Source organism: Physella acuta, unplaced genomic scaffold (assembly GCF_028476545.2).
Source record: "Physella acuta isolate Inbredline_101_S28 unplaced genomic scaffold, ASM2847654v3 ptg000162l, whole genome shotgun sequence".
In the NCBI taxonomy this organism is placed as follows: Eukaryota; Metazoa; Mollusca; class Gastropoda; family Physidae; genus Physella; species Physella acuta.
Window position 1 is genome coordinate 174,383 of NW_026731681.1, and position 15,355 is coordinate 189,737.

A 15,355-nucleotide genomic window follows, 5' to 3' on the forward strand; every position below is an offset into this window, starting at 1 on the left:
AATATTTCACTCCGGCAAAAAACATTCACTTTATTTCACCTACCAACATATTAAGGTCCATTAGTGGTGGGCGACAAGTAACCCCGACGACCTACGTCAGTTTTTTCTTACCAGCAACGCCGCTCTCCTGTCCTATTAATACATTTTTCAGCTGTAGTCGCGCCCGTTTTGCGCACCATCAGTTGCGCACCTCTGTTGGCCGAGTAGGCTTGATGAGATCAATGGGTAACGACCTAGAGACCCGGCGCGGCGTGATCGCAAAATGGCTGACACCCAGGCAGGGTGGGCGATAGTTTACCTTCAAGGGCTTTTCACAGTCTTGAACTTGTTCCAGCAAGATTTACTTCCAAGAACATGTAGTCTATGTTGTCGATGCCGGAAGAGTCTCTAGTTGTAAGTCTAGTGTGTTAAAGGGTGTGTTAACAATTTTGGTCTTCGTCTTCGTTTAGTATTAGATCTAGATCTAGATCTAGATCTAGAGTTTGCTACCATTTAGAAGTTTTTGTATCTAGATCTAGATCTTAGACCAGTGGTTCTTAATCTTTTTGGAGGTAACGAACCCTACCAGCGTCATCTGCGCATTCTTGATAAGAAAAATTAATTATTTTTTTTAGTAAATTTAAAACATAGGTATGGATTGTACTGAGCCGTTTATCATCGTCACTGTGTTAAAGAACAGAGCCATTAAGTATGATGCTCACACCAAAACAAAAACATAATAATGAACATTTACTGCTAATTGGTGTTGCCTCAGCTGCTGACAATCAGGAACTAGTTCAGAAATGCCGCTAGTTCTATCAATCGCACTAATTCTGATCGCATATCGTATAAACCCATGAGACTGACTCACCGAACCCCTGGGGTTCGATCGAACCAGATTAAAACCACTGATCTAGACTCAGCCTGGTTCTTACAAAAAGGTCCGTTGGATAAACTTTATTTCAGTATGGTAATTTACTGGTAGTTCCAGGATTATAGGTTGGGTCAAGGATAATATGGTCTGGATTAGGATTAAGGATAAGGAACAGGGTTATGTTAGAGTAGCAATACTAGACGTGCACTTGACTATAAAAACAGTGGTTCTTTACTTTACTGTGTTTTCCTACTGTCTTTTTTAGCTGTCATGTGAACATTTTAATATTACAATTTGTTCATGTTTCATTCAGATCAGAAATTTAAAATCATGTATCAATACTTTGTTTGGCCTCAATCACTACTTATTCTCCACCCAATTTTTACTAGGCTTTAGATGGACACCAAAGGCGCCATTTTGTCCCTGCTCATCGTCCTGATCATTTCAGATCACGTGACTGTGCGGGGCGAGGAAGGGGTTTGCGACAACGAGCCTTGCCTAAATGGGGGACAGTGCATTGACCTTAGTAGCCCTGGCGGTCCACAAGAGGTGATGACGTAGTACGCTGTGCCCGCCCCCATCTATTCACTACCATGCACAATGCTTTAGCCCTGTCACAAACACACCATCACAACCTAAATACAGCACAAAATCTCTATCTTATCGCAGCACACCATCACAACCCTACCACAATGCAACATCTCAACTCTACCGCAACATTATAATCGTACCTACCGCATTACACACCACCAACATCACAACTCAACCTACCACAAACCACAGAACCAACATCACAAACCTACTATTGCACAACATCAAATCCGAAAGATCTACAACAACATCAACCACCAGTATTCAAGAGAAAAGTGTAGATAAAACAAAGATGTAAAAAATTATTTAAACAAGGAAAAAACTTCGTTGAATAAAAATACTATCATAAATAAACACACACAAAAATATTTTAGCAATTAGACGTTTAGTAAAAACATTTTATAAAACAACCAATTTTCAAATGAGATCATAGTTAAAAATTAGATCGTCAATGAAAGTTAAAAAATAATTATGTAGAGACTTCCTGACATTTCTATCACCGTATTCTTGTTTCTGTCAAAATGTGACCCCCACATATGGTTGGGTACGAAGTGACAAAGCGACACTGTTCCCTATAGGTGGAGGAGCGTTGTCCAAACTATACGGTCCACGTATCGGAATCATTGATAATACTTTCGGTATAGATCTAGGAATATCTTACAAAATTAGCACTAGGAATATCTTACATATTTAACACAAATCTAGACTGTAACATTTCCGTCACAAACCGCGTAGCAAGTGACAAGTCTCAGAACAGATGTAGAAATTTGTGACAACGATTTCATACATTTTCGCGCTTGATTTTTTTTCAAGTTAGATTTCTTTAACTTTTGAAAGAAAAAAAAACAATAAAGTGCAAGTGGTTTTATATAACTGACCATATACCTATTCTATTTTTAAAAAACGATTGGCTATTACCTTTACATGCATTTAACATGGTAGATTTATTTTTAAAATGCGTTTATATTATTATTTTCAAATTTAAATTGTGTTCAGGGTATACTAATACATAAACTCGTTAGCATAAAACAAATCAAAACTTTTTTTTTTAAATTATTTTTAAAATTCTACACAAATGTGCTAAACACGAACAAACTTGTACCGTTAGCCCTAAAACAACAGTTAGTAAAAGATTGTAGGGTTTCTGTGTCACTTAGCAAAAAAAAAAAAAAGCAACACTTTAACACTTTAAAAACACGTTCAGTTTCAAATCCCACTTATACACTACATTTAGTCTTGAAACCCACCTGTATACAAATCCCATCAAACCCCACTTATAGACAACATTCATTCTCAAAACAAACCTGTACACACCCCATCTACTTACTAAAACATTTAATATTTATTAAGTTCTTCTATTTCCTGAGTAACATTTGTATTCTTATCCCACAATGTTGTAAAAATGAGCTTCGGTCTTTTCTTTTACGTTTTTCATGTTTTTTTTATTTTTATTTCTATCATAAAATTTGTCAAAGAACTAGCAGCAGAGTTGAGAGTGGTTTCCCTTATTTCAGTTCAAATGTTCGTGTCGCGAAGGATTTAAAGGTTTGACCTGTCAGAAGCGAATAGAGCCGTGTGCTGATGAGCCGTGTGCTAACGGCGGCTCGTGTGTTCCCAATGGCGAGCACTACCATTGTGTGTGTACTGATGGCTATGAAGGTGAGGCCAGTTCTTGCACAGGTCATTGACCTAGCCGAGGTGACCCAAGGTAACACGACATGGTGAAGTGGTGAGCTCAGTGGTGACTTCATTGACTCACACGTACAAAGGATTTTTTTTCAGCAGTGAGATCGATCTATGAACATCAACTAGGACGGTGAAATAATTGGTGGACTAGCTATGTTATTAAAAAGTTCATTAAATATTAATTTTCTATAAATCATAAAATATGAAGTTCATTTTAAAATTACTAATTATCCAATTAGTTATCGAATTAGTAGTTCAATGGGGTGGGATGGAGTGCTCTCAAAACCTACACTCCTGAAAGGGGGGGGGGGGAAACGACACCCCTGTTTATTTGGTACTTACATGACACAGGTGAGTGATGCGTCAAGTTGAAACTTTTCACCTGGTGCATTGTGTTGCTGAGATAACGTTTACCTCCCACAATTTGAAAACTTTTGCAACCAGCGTTAGACAGCTGTACCTGGGGATTCGGTAGGGCAGTTTTAGAACAAAGGGATATAACTTAGTATATTCATCTAAACATTGAAAACCCGGTTACCTCCCTTATTACAAATTTAGATCTACCTATTTAACGCATCAGGTTTTCTGTCGCCTAGCTGAAGTAGAGTTCAACTGGACTGATACATAGGCCGACATACGTGCAGATATGCAAGCAAGCAGACAGACTGATAGACATAGAGACAAGTAGAGTGGCATACTAACAGGAGAACAGTAGAACAGACCAGAGACGTCCTCCAGATTTTGGGACGTCCTAATAACTCTGGGACGTCCTAATAACTCTGGGACGTCCTAATAACTCTGGGACGTCCTAATAACTCTGGGACGTCCTAATAACTCTGGGACGTTCTAATAACTCGGGGACGTCCTAATAACTCTGGGGCGTCGTACACAATGCTGGAATGTCCTGCAGTCTTGAAACATCCCATAAGTTAACAATGATCGTTCAGGGAGGGGGAAAGTGATACGGCTAAAAATGTCCCCATTCTCTCGACAGGGAAAAATTGTGATACGGCTAAACAATGTCCCCATTCTCTCGACAGGGAAAAATTGTGATACGGCTAAAAATGTCCCCATTCTCTCGACAGGGAAAAATTGTGATACGGCTAAAATGTCCCCATTCTCTCGACAGGGAAAATTGTGATTCAGCTAAAATGTCCCCATTCTCTCGACAGGAAAAATTGTGATTCGGCTAAAAATGTCCGCATTCTCTCGACAGGGAAAAATTGTGATACGGCTAAAAATGTCCCCATTCTCTCGACAGGGAAAATTGTGATTCGGCTAAAAATGTCCCCATTCTCTCGACAGGGAAAAATTGTGATACGGCTAAAAATGTCCCCATTCTCTCGACAGGGAAAAATTGTGATACGGCTAAAAATGTCCTCATTCTCTCGACAGGGAAAAATTGTGATACGGCTAAAAAGGCCGGTGAAACGTGTGGGGACAAACCCTGCGGCGACAACGGCGTGTGTGAGATGGTCAATGCTGACTTTATTTGTGAGTGTTACCCCGGGTATGAGGGGCCTAGGTGCGAGACGGCCGTGGCAGAGAATAAACCGGAAGTAGATATTCCAGCCTCATTGTCTGCTTGTCTCTCTCTTGACGTCTGTGTTTTCTTCTTCTTCTTCTGTACATTTTTACTCGGCTAGAGGGGACTAGGGTTCATTGGGATCACATTCTCATTCAGTTTCATAACGCTGACACAAATCATATCAACATCAACAAGTTATAAAAATCATTAATAACGGTTCTTCATCATACGTTTAATCCTTATCTCTGCCATGATTTTAAACCTAATTAAAGTGTTGTTGACGGCAATACTAACCAGTTGATGAAGAGATTACAGAGTAATCAACGTTTTAAAGTGAATATTACCTACTCTTTGAGCACGTAACACAATCATCACATTTCTACTGGCGACGATTGTTGTGTCCAAAGTTAGCTTGGTAGTTCACCTGACTCTGTGACAGTTTGTGACAGGCTGTGACACCTGACTTTGTGACAGTTTGTGACAGGCTGTGACACGTGACTTTGTAACAGTTTGTGACAACTGACTCTGTGACAGTTTGTGGCAGGCTGTGACACCTGACTTTGTGACAGGCTGTGACACCTGACTCTGTGACAGTTTGTGACAGCCCATCGTTCCTCCCTCCCCAGCCGATCGTCGTGGCAGCCAAGACAGAGGAGGAGGAGGAGAGGGAGGAGGAGCAGGAGAAGACGGAGTGGGACATCCGCAACATGCTCATCACCCTCTCTGTCGTCATCTTCTTCGTCCTGCTCGTCCTGCTCTTCTTGTGCATTCACTGCTCCCGTGTGTACAAGCGTCGGTCTGAGGCGCAGTCACTCAGGGTAAGTGGTTGTACACATGTGTGATCAGGGTGATTTATTGTACCCTAATCCACACCCCTAACCCACATCCTTACATCTCTAATCCACATCCTTACACCTCTAATCCACACCCCTAACCCACATCCTTACACCTCTAATCCACACCCCTAACCCACATCCTTACACCTCTAATCCACACCCCTAACCCACGTCCTTACACCCCTTCCCCTCAACAGTCACAGAGAAAAGCTGCAGGAATGGTAGCACCCAAGGTTCCAGGTTGGGTAGAAACAAGCAACAAACTCTGCAATGACTTCTTCTGCTACCTGTGTTCAGGTGAGTTGCTTTCAATTCATCTTCAGGTGAGTTGCATAGTCATCTTCAGGTGAGCTGCATAGTCATCTTCAGGTGAGTTGCTTTCAATTCATCTTCAGGTGAGTTGCTTTCAATTCATCTTCAGGTGAGTTGCATAGTCAGCTTCAGGTGAGCTGCATAGTCATCTTCAGGTGAGTTGCTTTCAATTCATCTTCAGGTGAGTTGCTTTCAATTCATCTTCAGGTGAGTTGCATAGTCATCTTCAGGTGAGTTGTATTCAATTCATATTTAGGTAAGTTACATTCATGTTCTGGCCAGTTGTATTCAAGACATATTCAGGTGAGGTGCATTCGAGTTAAGTAAAACCAGTGGCGTAGCGAGGTCGGGTGTCACCCCCCCCCCCCCAGAGGCATAAAGACCCTTCCCAAATTTTCGATTTGCACCCCCCCCCTCAAGTTTTCGATTTGCACCCCCCCCCCTCAAACTTTGGATTTGCACCCCCCCCCCCTCAAACTTTCGATTTGCACCCCCCCCCTCAAGTTTTTCTCTATATATTTTGCTATTTTTTGCCTTGGTGTCACCCCCCCCCTAAATGGTGTCACCCGGTGCGGTCCGCACCCCCCGCCCCCCCCCCCCCCCCCTCGCTACGCCCCTGAGTAAAACTAATACCACCGAATAGCTGTTAAACCCAAATTAAATCTAAATTTGTATTTGTCCGAATTTAGTGAAAAGTAAAATATTTTTAAAAACAATTACCACGGCCATAGCATTTTTCCTTGATTGTATATATTTTCTACCTTATTTGGAATACAATTAACGTGGCTGTTTTTTTCTATTCAACAGCTCCAAAGAAAGGTACGTCCACACATTTAAATACCTGTTCTCGTTTTGTTTTAAATCCCTATTACCAATTCAGCATTGCGCTGCACTTATCTATGGAAAGCTTGGAATTAACCATTTTAAATGTTATTTTATTGGTTGACTGTTATTATGATTACAAATCTGATAGCATAGCTAGTTAAAACAATAATGATGTTGGAAATGTATGCCGAAATTTAAGTTTAAAATGTCCTATATAATTCAAGTAAAATACAAAATGTCGATATTACATTGCCCGTGTAAGATGGATGTAAACTCTCTGACCCCTGTAGATAAGCAGCCTGAGTTAGACGAGCTGATGTACGGGATCGACCCCGACCAGTACTACATAGACCCGGGCTATGGCGACGAGTTCTACGCCTATGAGGACCCAGGGGACGTCTTGTACCAGGCGGATGTCGGCTCCCCCAACCAGAACGCCAACAAACGGAGAAGCCGGGAGAACCTCAACAGATCTTCCTCTGTGGCGCCCTGCGGCCGTCGCTACCAAGAGCCACCCCGCTCCCACAAGTTGCTGGACAAGACGTTCACCTACAAGAAGCGGTACAGGCCGCCCAAGTTAACCCCGCCTTTTCAAATCACGCCCAAACCGAATCGCTCACGACGCGGCCAGCTGGAGGGTTTCAAACTCATGACGCCAGTTCAGAGACAAGGGAGAGGCCCACGCGACGCCGTCAAGTACAAGATCACTCCGCCCTTCAGCGGGCACAGGCGCCAGAAGGGACGTCTGGTTTCTGCTCGGCAAATTGGCGGCTACAGTCGGGAATTCCCCTTCCGGCCGACAAGACCGGTGTGGAGGATCTCGGAGAAGCAGCGCCGGATGGACGACCTGGAGTTTGACGATGACGAGGGAGATGAAGACGACTCGTCCAGCACGGAAGGAACCACGCGAGATTCCAGCGATAACGACACACGCAGGGGGTATGACGACGACGGTTATGTGTCCACCAGTAAACTTTCAGAGAGTGATGCCGGGGGTCGGGGTCGTGACCCCCAGAGCATGCAGATGTACGCGGAGAACGCGTCCAGGATGTACGGGCAGGGCGAGCTGCAGAAGCAGCCGGCGGCCGTGTGGCTGGACCCGAGCCAGGAAGAAGAGCTGAACCTCGGGGGGTCGCCCGCACCCCAGGGCGCCTACATGAGTGAGCCCAACATGTACCCGAGGCGACCGCCGCCCGACCCGAGGCTCCTGAACCCCAACACCCGAGTCAAGAGCATCCTCAAGAACTCCAACACCTCCCGGGGCGGGGCCATCATCCACGTCCGGCCCCTCATAACGCCGGACGGGCGAAGAAAACCCCACATCTTCCGCGAGTACAACCCGGCGGACCCGTTCAACCCCATGCCCGCCCCGCGCCAGGGGTATGTTGACAACAGCAGTCGGGGGTTCGTCCCGACCAATCAGTACACGTCTTTCCAGCCCAGTCGGCCATGCTACGACCAAGGGAGTTCGGGGTGCCGGTCGCCCCACCCCCCGTTATACCCACCCCCGGTGTACGAGCACATCAACCACGGCTGACTCCGGCCCTCAGAGGTTCTTGTGGATGTTCAAATCACGTGATGTCGACGTTTGTGCTCAAGTGGTAGCACTACACGCTTGGGGACAAATACCAGAGGCACACAAGCTGTCGGATAAACAGAGGCTCACCACTAAGACATTATCCGACATTGAAAGAGATTCGTCGCCAGCCAGTATGTGATGGTGCCAGAGGTGACGCCACCAACAGCGACGTGGGGATAACCCCAGCACAAAGCTCGGCACAAAGCAAGGATGTGCCCACACGTGCCTGAAGTTGAGCTACAGCTTCTACAGGAGCTAGTCGCGTTCAACCATCAGCTAGCTGCCTTCAACAATGAGCTATCTGCCTTCAACCATGAGCTAGCTGCCTTCAACCATCAGCTAGCTGCCTTCAACAATCAGCTAGCTGCCTAAAACCATGAGCTAGCTGTCTTCAACCATCAGCTAGCTGCCTTCAACCATGAGCTAGCTGTCTTCAACCATCAGCTAGCTGCCTTCAACCATCAGCTAGCTGCCTTCAACCATCAGCTAGCTGCCGCCAACCATGAGCTAGCTGCCTTCAACCGTGAGCTAGCTGCCTACAACCATGAGCTAGCTGCTTTCAGCCATGATCTAGCTGCCTTCAACAATGAGCTAGCTGCCTTCAGCCATGAGCTAGCTGCCTACAACCATGAGCTAGCTGCTTTCAGCCATGATCTAGCTGCCTTCAACAATGAGCTAGCTGCCTTCAGCCATGAGCTAGCTGCCTACAACCATGAGCTAGCTGCTTTCAGCCATGATCTAGCTGCCTACAACCATCAGCTAGCTGCCTTCAACTATGAGCTAGCTGCCTTCAACCATGGGCTAGCTGCCTTCAACCATGGGCTAGCTGCCTTCAACCATGAGCTAGCTGCCTTCAGCCATGAGCTAGCTGCCTACAATCATGAGCTAGCTGCTTTCAGCCATGATCTAGCTGCCTTCAACAATGAGCTAGCTGCCTTCAGCTATGAGCTAGCTGCCTACAACCATGGGCTAGCTGCCTACAACCACAAGCTAGCTGCCTACAACCATGGGCTAGCTGCCTACAACCACAAGCTAGCTGCCTACAACCATGGGCTAGCTGCCTTGAGCCATGAGCTGCTGACAGCACGGAATGGCTGGTCCCTGATCTCAGGGTACATGTTCTCCACATGGTGAAAGCTAGTCGCTCTGTGCTAATTAGTCGCTTACTGCCAATTAGTCATGAGGTGCCAATTAGACACACGGCACCATAATAGACTCACGTTGCTCCATTGACTAGACAAATACCTGGACGTATCGTAGGCATTTCAACAAGTGGGCGTGGCTGATACAAACACAGCTGCACCTCTTACTGCACCATAGGTAGTGGTGCACTTTTGTAAGTACAGAAGGATGTGTGCTCCCATTGAACGCAAATGATGACGTGGTATTCCTTTTCAATCAATTTCACAAGGCTCATCATACTAACCCGAATGGACAGATTGTATATAGATCATGAATCAAGGACCATGTCGGCACATGGCAAGATGTACATGTCGACACATAGTCTAGGCAAGATGTACATGTCGACACATAGTCTAGGCAAGATGTACATGTCGACACATAGTCTAGGCAAGATGACAACCTGGACAAGATGACAGGTTGTGCAAGATGACAAGCTGATCAAGATGACAGCATATCAAGCATGTACATGAGCCTTCTCAATACATCCCAACAACGTAGACAACAGAACTTCGTCCATTGACCAAACTTGGCCGCAGTACTTCATGCACGTTCCACTTTAATGTATTCATGTTTGCAGGAAAGAGATGACAGCCAATCAAAAGTTGTGTTACAACAATTATTTTACGGTTCAAATAAATAGCAAGTAGAACTACTCAGGTGCTGATCTGAATAATGTAACGGTGGGGGTAGGGGTGTCTTATAGGCTTTAGAGAGGGATGTGTAACTTATACAAGCAGTTGTGGGTTCTGTGTGGAATCAGCTAGTGTAAGGGTTAGATCTTGTGTGTGGGGGATGAAGGCAGACCCCCCCCCCCCCCCACTACAGCTCACCTGGTCGCGCCATACAGGTGCACGTCCTATGACACCGCTGTACTGTACTTCATCTGGTTTACTTTAGTTCATCTCCTTGTTCGGTTTTTTTTATTTTTACACCTCTGTACCCATGGCTTTACTTTATACACACACCAATAAACGCATGTTGAAACTCATGGGACTCTGTTTCTTCCATTGGTTTGTTGGCTGTCTGACTATCGTATCAGATGTATTTCTTTTGGTCAGTGGCGTAGCGAGGTCGGGTGTCACCCGGTGCGGCACTTAATGGTGTCACCCCCCAGAGGCGTAGCGACCCTTCCCGGGGACAAACTTTCAAATTTTCGATTTGCACCCCCCCCCCTCAAGTTTTTCTCTATATATTTTGCTATTTTTTTGCCTTGGGGTCGCCCCCCTAAATGGTGTCATCCGGTGCGGTCCCCGCCCCTCGCTACGCCCCTGCTTTTGGTTAGTAGTTCACGGAACAGTCTGGGTGTTAACATTTCTTACTGTTCTTTTTAATAGTCTGTGTTTACAATGATGTCAAAGCTCTATGCTGTCAGTTCTTATCAATTTAACGATCAAATAGGCAGAAATAAACAGCTATAGAAAAAAAAACAACTTTATCAGCTGGCTTTACACAGAACTAATTAACAAGAGTTCATCCATTTGCTCTGCTAAAGAGATTAAATAGCCCTCGATTAGGATTAGGTTGTACAAGACAGCATATTTCAGAGCAGACTAAAGTAGCTACATTAGAAATTGGTTGTACAAGACTAGCATATTTCAGAGCAGACTAAAGTAACTACATTAGAAATTGGTTGTACAAGACTAGCATATTTCAGAGCAGACTAAAGTAACTACATTAGAAATTGGTTGTACAAGACTAGCATATTTCAGAGCAGACTAAAGTAGCTACATTAGAAATTGGTTGTACAAGACTAGCATATTTCAGAGCAGACTAAAGTAGCTACATTAGAAATTGGTTGTACTAGACTAGCATATTCCCCTACAAGTTATTTTTAGCAACAATGTTGGCTGACTGCAAGAGTCAAGAGTAAATAATCTCAACACTCTGGAGTTATCTGCCTTGTGAACTTTGAACTGCTTGAGATAAACCTTATCAACCAAGACACCAGCTGGACTATTTGTTTACATGATCATTTGTTATTTACTTTAAGATGGTATGTGGCCATTCAATGTTGACTCAAATACTTTAAGATAGTATATGCTATTCATTGTTAATACTTAACAAAGATAAATTTAAATTCTAGAAATAAAGAACAAGAAATCTACTAAAAATATTTTTATTCTCTAAATTAAAAAAAAACGTAAACATGTTTCAGATTCAGTATTGCACATACTCATACTTGCTCTCAGCATCTTTCTTGTAACAAAAAACTACAAACAACACACACAAACACCACATACAAACACCACATACAAACACCACATACAAACACCAACTATAACCATCACTGATTGTTTGTGTAGACAGGTGTGGACTCAACAGCTATACTCTCAATAGCACACTCATCAGTTCCACGACGAATCCAGAAATATCCATCAATACCCCATCCAGTGCCCCAACTGTTCTTGACAATCCAATACTTCTCTCCGCTGGATTTGTCCACACCCCACCCCACCAGAAGAACAGCGTGGTTGGTCAGTTCAAACGGGTTGTACTTGTCCCCTCGCAGTGCGTAGTTGTGGTGGTAGATCCCAGACTTGTAGTTGAAGAAATCGTCGTACACTTCAAAGGCCACGCCAATGGGGCCTCGCTCGTACACTGCCTGCATCATCACTGCTTCATTGCAGCTAGAAAAATGGCAAACATTTCAGCTTAGCAAAGTCCACACAGACAATTAGAAAGTGAGAAATATTTCATTAAGGAATGACTTGATTGCAGACCAAGGTAAACTTGATTTGGTTGTGAAACTGCTCATTCACACCCAGATGACATTTGTGAAACCATAGAGGGTGGGGTGGTACCAATAAGGGTGGGAGTGGTATCAGTGAGGGTGGTGGGAGGGGTGCTAGGTCATACTTCCATTGTAGCGGGGTTTGGGTGGTATCCCTAGGTGTTGGGGAGTGGTTTCAATCATATTTTCTCTTTACTTCAAATCTTTTTTTTCAGCTTAAGGAGAAAAACCCTAATTTAAAACTAATTTTGGGATAAACAAGAATCTCAAGGAAAAAGTTTCAAATAAAGTTTAATGATATTTATAACTTGGCAATGAGTATACTAAAAACTATTTTGCGATGACAATCCTGAGACCGATGATATCAAATTTGAAAGACTTAAAGCATAATTTAGTTATTGTTAGTGTAGACTGGAGTTGATTCTGCAGCAATACTCTCAATGCTGCACTCATCTGTCCCACGTCTAATCCAGAAATAGCCCTGCAGACCCCATTCAGGGCCCCAACTGTTTTTAACGATCCAGTACTTTTCTCCGTCCTGCACCCCCCAGCCAACCACCACAACCACGTGGTTGGTGATTTCAAAAGGGTTAAACTTGTCAGCTAGCCCAGGGATGTGTTGGTATATGCCGGACTTGTAGTTCATGAAGTCGCCGTAAACTTCAAAGCTGACCGCTATAGGGCCATTTGTGTAGATGGCGTCCATCATGAGAGCTTCATTGCAACTATGGGACACAATACACACAGTTTTGGCTACCAGTTGTTCTTGGTTTGGTCTAAGCTATTTAAAACTTTTTTTAGTGTAAGCTATTTAAATAACACTTAGTACCTATTTTAATTTGTGTTCGAATTGCTTATCACTATTAGTATGGCTAGTAAATCTATTCCTGGTGTTTTGTAATTATTTCACAAAACCACTGAAAGTTAAGGAATGTATTAAGTCAGTGTTATATTCTTTATACCCCACTACAAGAGATGCAGACAAAATACTCACGCTCCGTAGTATCCTCCAACATATTTGTAGCTGGTGAAATAGTGGCGAGGACACTTCTGATTGGTCTGGCACTTCCCATCCACGCCCTTGTAGGGGTTACAGTTCTCCAGGACCAGGCCGTAATCCTCGGCATATTTCCCACTGATCAGGTAGGGGAAGCCGCCATTGCAACCTGCAAATTTGAATCTACATCAGCAAGTGGACTGAGAAATTTACATAAATCTATATCAGCAAGTGGATTGAGAGATTTTCATAAATCTATATCAGCAAGCGAACTGAAACTTACTAAATAAGAATAGAACTAACAAGTTAGTCATGTGATCAGACAGTACAGTTTGATGTACAATTACATCACTAGCAAATTAACTTTCATATCAGCAATAAAATTATACCGCGGTAATTAAGATATTGTTAAACTCTATGATTAACTGTAAGCTTAAAAAATGATAGAATGAGTAGGAGTTGAGAATCAAGATATCTGCTACTCAATGTGTGGGCAGACATTTGTGCAGACATGACTCAATGTGTGTGCAGACATTAGCCTTACCTTGTGAGTATGGACTACATTCCACGATGTCTTGCGTAGAGAACACAGGCTGCTGGGTGTTGTTGGTCTGAATTCTAACTCTAGCCTCGTCCATACCCAGGGAACCAAAGGCATAGCAGCTACCACAGGAGCCTGCAAGACATAGGCGGTGTAGTAAGTCAGGTATGTTTTTACAAAATTGAAGGGTGAGTGTGATGTCCGTGTGTAAAGGAAAAGTGCAGGAATCAAATGGACGCATAGGCACTTTATCACTGCTTACAAATATTCTAGTACTGGATATCTTAGTTCAGATAGAAACAATCACAACACAGGAAAGCAAACATGGGATGAAAGAAAGAGCCCCTATAGAATCTGGTACAGATACAACAACACAGGTAAGCAAAATGATACAAGTTTAATTCTCACCTTGGTTTCTCACAGGTGAAACATAGTTGACCCCATTGACGTTCCTCCAGTCAAAGCTTGCAGGTAGACTGGCCATAATCTTCAGGTGTTCATCTGTCAGTTTGGCTGGCTTGGGGCGGCTGAAAAAGTTCAATTTTTATAATACTAAAACAACCATATTCTAACGAGAGAATGTTTTTGTTTTTTTTATAATACTAAAACAACCATATTCTAACAAGAGAATGTTTTTGTTTTTTTTATAATACTAAAACAACCATATTCTAATGAGAGAATATTGTTTTTTACATTGAAGTTTTAGTCTGTAACTCAACTTTAAACTTTCACTAAAGACAACTATATAATTTTCTGATTGTGCTAGACAATTGAGTAATTATGTCAATGTGGATTTCTTAAAATCTTTAAAAGTTGTTCAAAATGGGCACTAAATGCTTTTATAGAAAAGAACTACATAAAAATGTGTTCGTTTATTTGAATGGTGTAGTGAAATAATTGGTTAGCATACTGTAGAAGCCTGGAGCCCTTGCCTCCAGCCAAATTGATGAAATCTTCTTTGGTAAACTTCTCAAACTGTTTGTAGGTGGTAGCCTGCCATAAGCTCTGTGCGTGGTTGATAGACCACACCATAGCGTTAGAATTTAGCCTAAAAATATAAGTTAAATTTGGAATTATTTTACAAGGCACAGCAATCATTACTTCAAAATGAAAAAGCAGCAATTATTTTTTTACTTTTAAATAAACTAAAATCATGTTGTACTTATTGAATTAACGACTATTGACTTTGTTCAGTCTTACTATAAACTGTTACATTAAAATTTAAGAGACCAAACAATTAAGTATAGTACAGAATTTTTTTTTTTATCACAAATGTTTTGACCACATGGATTTGTAAGAATTTTTTTCTTTAAAAGCCTAGCAGAAATCCCTAGCAAAGAAAAAATTTATATGATCATAAATTTTTTTTTTAAATTACCCACCCTTGACCAAATCTAAGAGAGTAATCCGATTTAGGAATGTTTAAAACTTTTTTCACGGCTGCTGATCTTTTTCCATTGTAACATGCCCAGTCACGACCAAGGACATCATGTGACCAGCCACCTTTAACAGTGTCACAGTAGCTCACATTGCCCACATAGTAAGAAAAACCAAAATACTTGCGGCCTGCAACAACTACTTCAAAACCCTGTGAAATTTGAGAACATCCAATATTAAACTAAAAATAATTTAGCAGGCATATTTTCTTAACTGCATACATTTACAAATCTATTACAGTCTATTTACTAAACTAA

The 15,355-nt window shown here is 42.7% G+C and overlaps 2 protein-coding genes across 5 annotated transcripts in view; one reads left to right on the plus strand and one right to left on the minus strand.

Moving 5' to 3' along the window:
• Window positions 1-256: 256 nt before the first annotated feature.
• Window positions 257-8,699, plus strand: LOC131935875 (uncharacterized). Of its 3 annotated transcripts, XM_059292597.1 has the most exons (8): window positions 257-393; window positions 1,243-1,402; window positions 2,959-3,103; window positions 4,526-4,689; window positions 5,285-5,476; window positions 5,692-5,791; window positions 6,614-6,625; window positions 6,922-8,699. In XM_059292597.1, exons 2-8 carry the CDS (start codon window positions 1,250-1,252, stop codon window positions 8,166-8,168), a joined length of 2,013 nt encoding a protein of 670 aa, XP_059148580.1. In that variant the 5' UTR covers window positions 257-393; window positions 1,243-1,249; the 3' UTR covers window positions 8,169-8,699. The 3 variants fall into 3 exon arrangements, with proteins under 3 accessions (XP_059148580.1, XP_059148581.1, XP_059148582.1); XM_059292598.1 differs by lacking the exon at window positions 1,243-1,402; XM_059292599.1 differs by lacking the exons at window positions 257-393; window positions 1,243-1,402 and having other exon boundaries at window positions 3,064-3,103; window positions 4,526-4,624.
• A 2,795-nt stretch (window positions 8,700-11,494) lies between these two features.
• Window positions 11,495-15,355, minus strand: part of LOC131935879 (dipeptidyl peptidase 1) — a 66,642-nt gene continuing 62,781 nt past the window's right edge. Inside the window, exons 4-9 of one of the 2 annotated variants that reach the window (XM_059292603.1) lie at window positions 15,044-15,249; window positions 14,572-14,709; window positions 14,070-14,188; window positions 13,665-13,796; window positions 13,118-13,289; window positions 11,495-12,019 (exon numbers count right to left, since the gene is read on the minus strand). In XM_059292603.1, the coding sequence (XP_059148586.1) occupies window positions 11,677-12,019; window positions 13,118-13,289; window positions 13,665-13,796; window positions 14,070-14,188; window positions 14,572-14,709; window positions 15,044-15,249 (1,110 nt within the window). In that variant the 3' untranslated portion in view covers window positions 11,495-11,676. Of the gene's footprint in view, window positions 12,020-12,396; window positions 12,849-13,117; window positions 13,290-13,664; window positions 13,797-14,069; window positions 14,189-14,571; window positions 14,710-15,043; window positions 15,250-15,355 lie in introns of those variants that run through there. The other variant, XM_059292604.1, reaches the window with a different exon arrangement.

Coding starts and splice junctions, on each gene's coding strand:
- LOC131935875 (XM_059292597.1), top strand. CDS start 1,250: ATGGACACCAAAGGCGCCATTTTGTCCCTGCTCATCGTCCTGATCATT. Junction 4,690..5,284: donor TGGCAGAGAATAAACCGGAA/GTAGATATTCCA, acceptor CTCCCTCCCCAG/CCGATCGTCGTGGCAGCCAA. Junction 5,477..5,691: donor CTGAGGCGCAGTCACTCAGG/GTAAGTGGTTGT, acceptor TCCCCTCAACAG/TCACAGAGAAAAGCTGCAGG.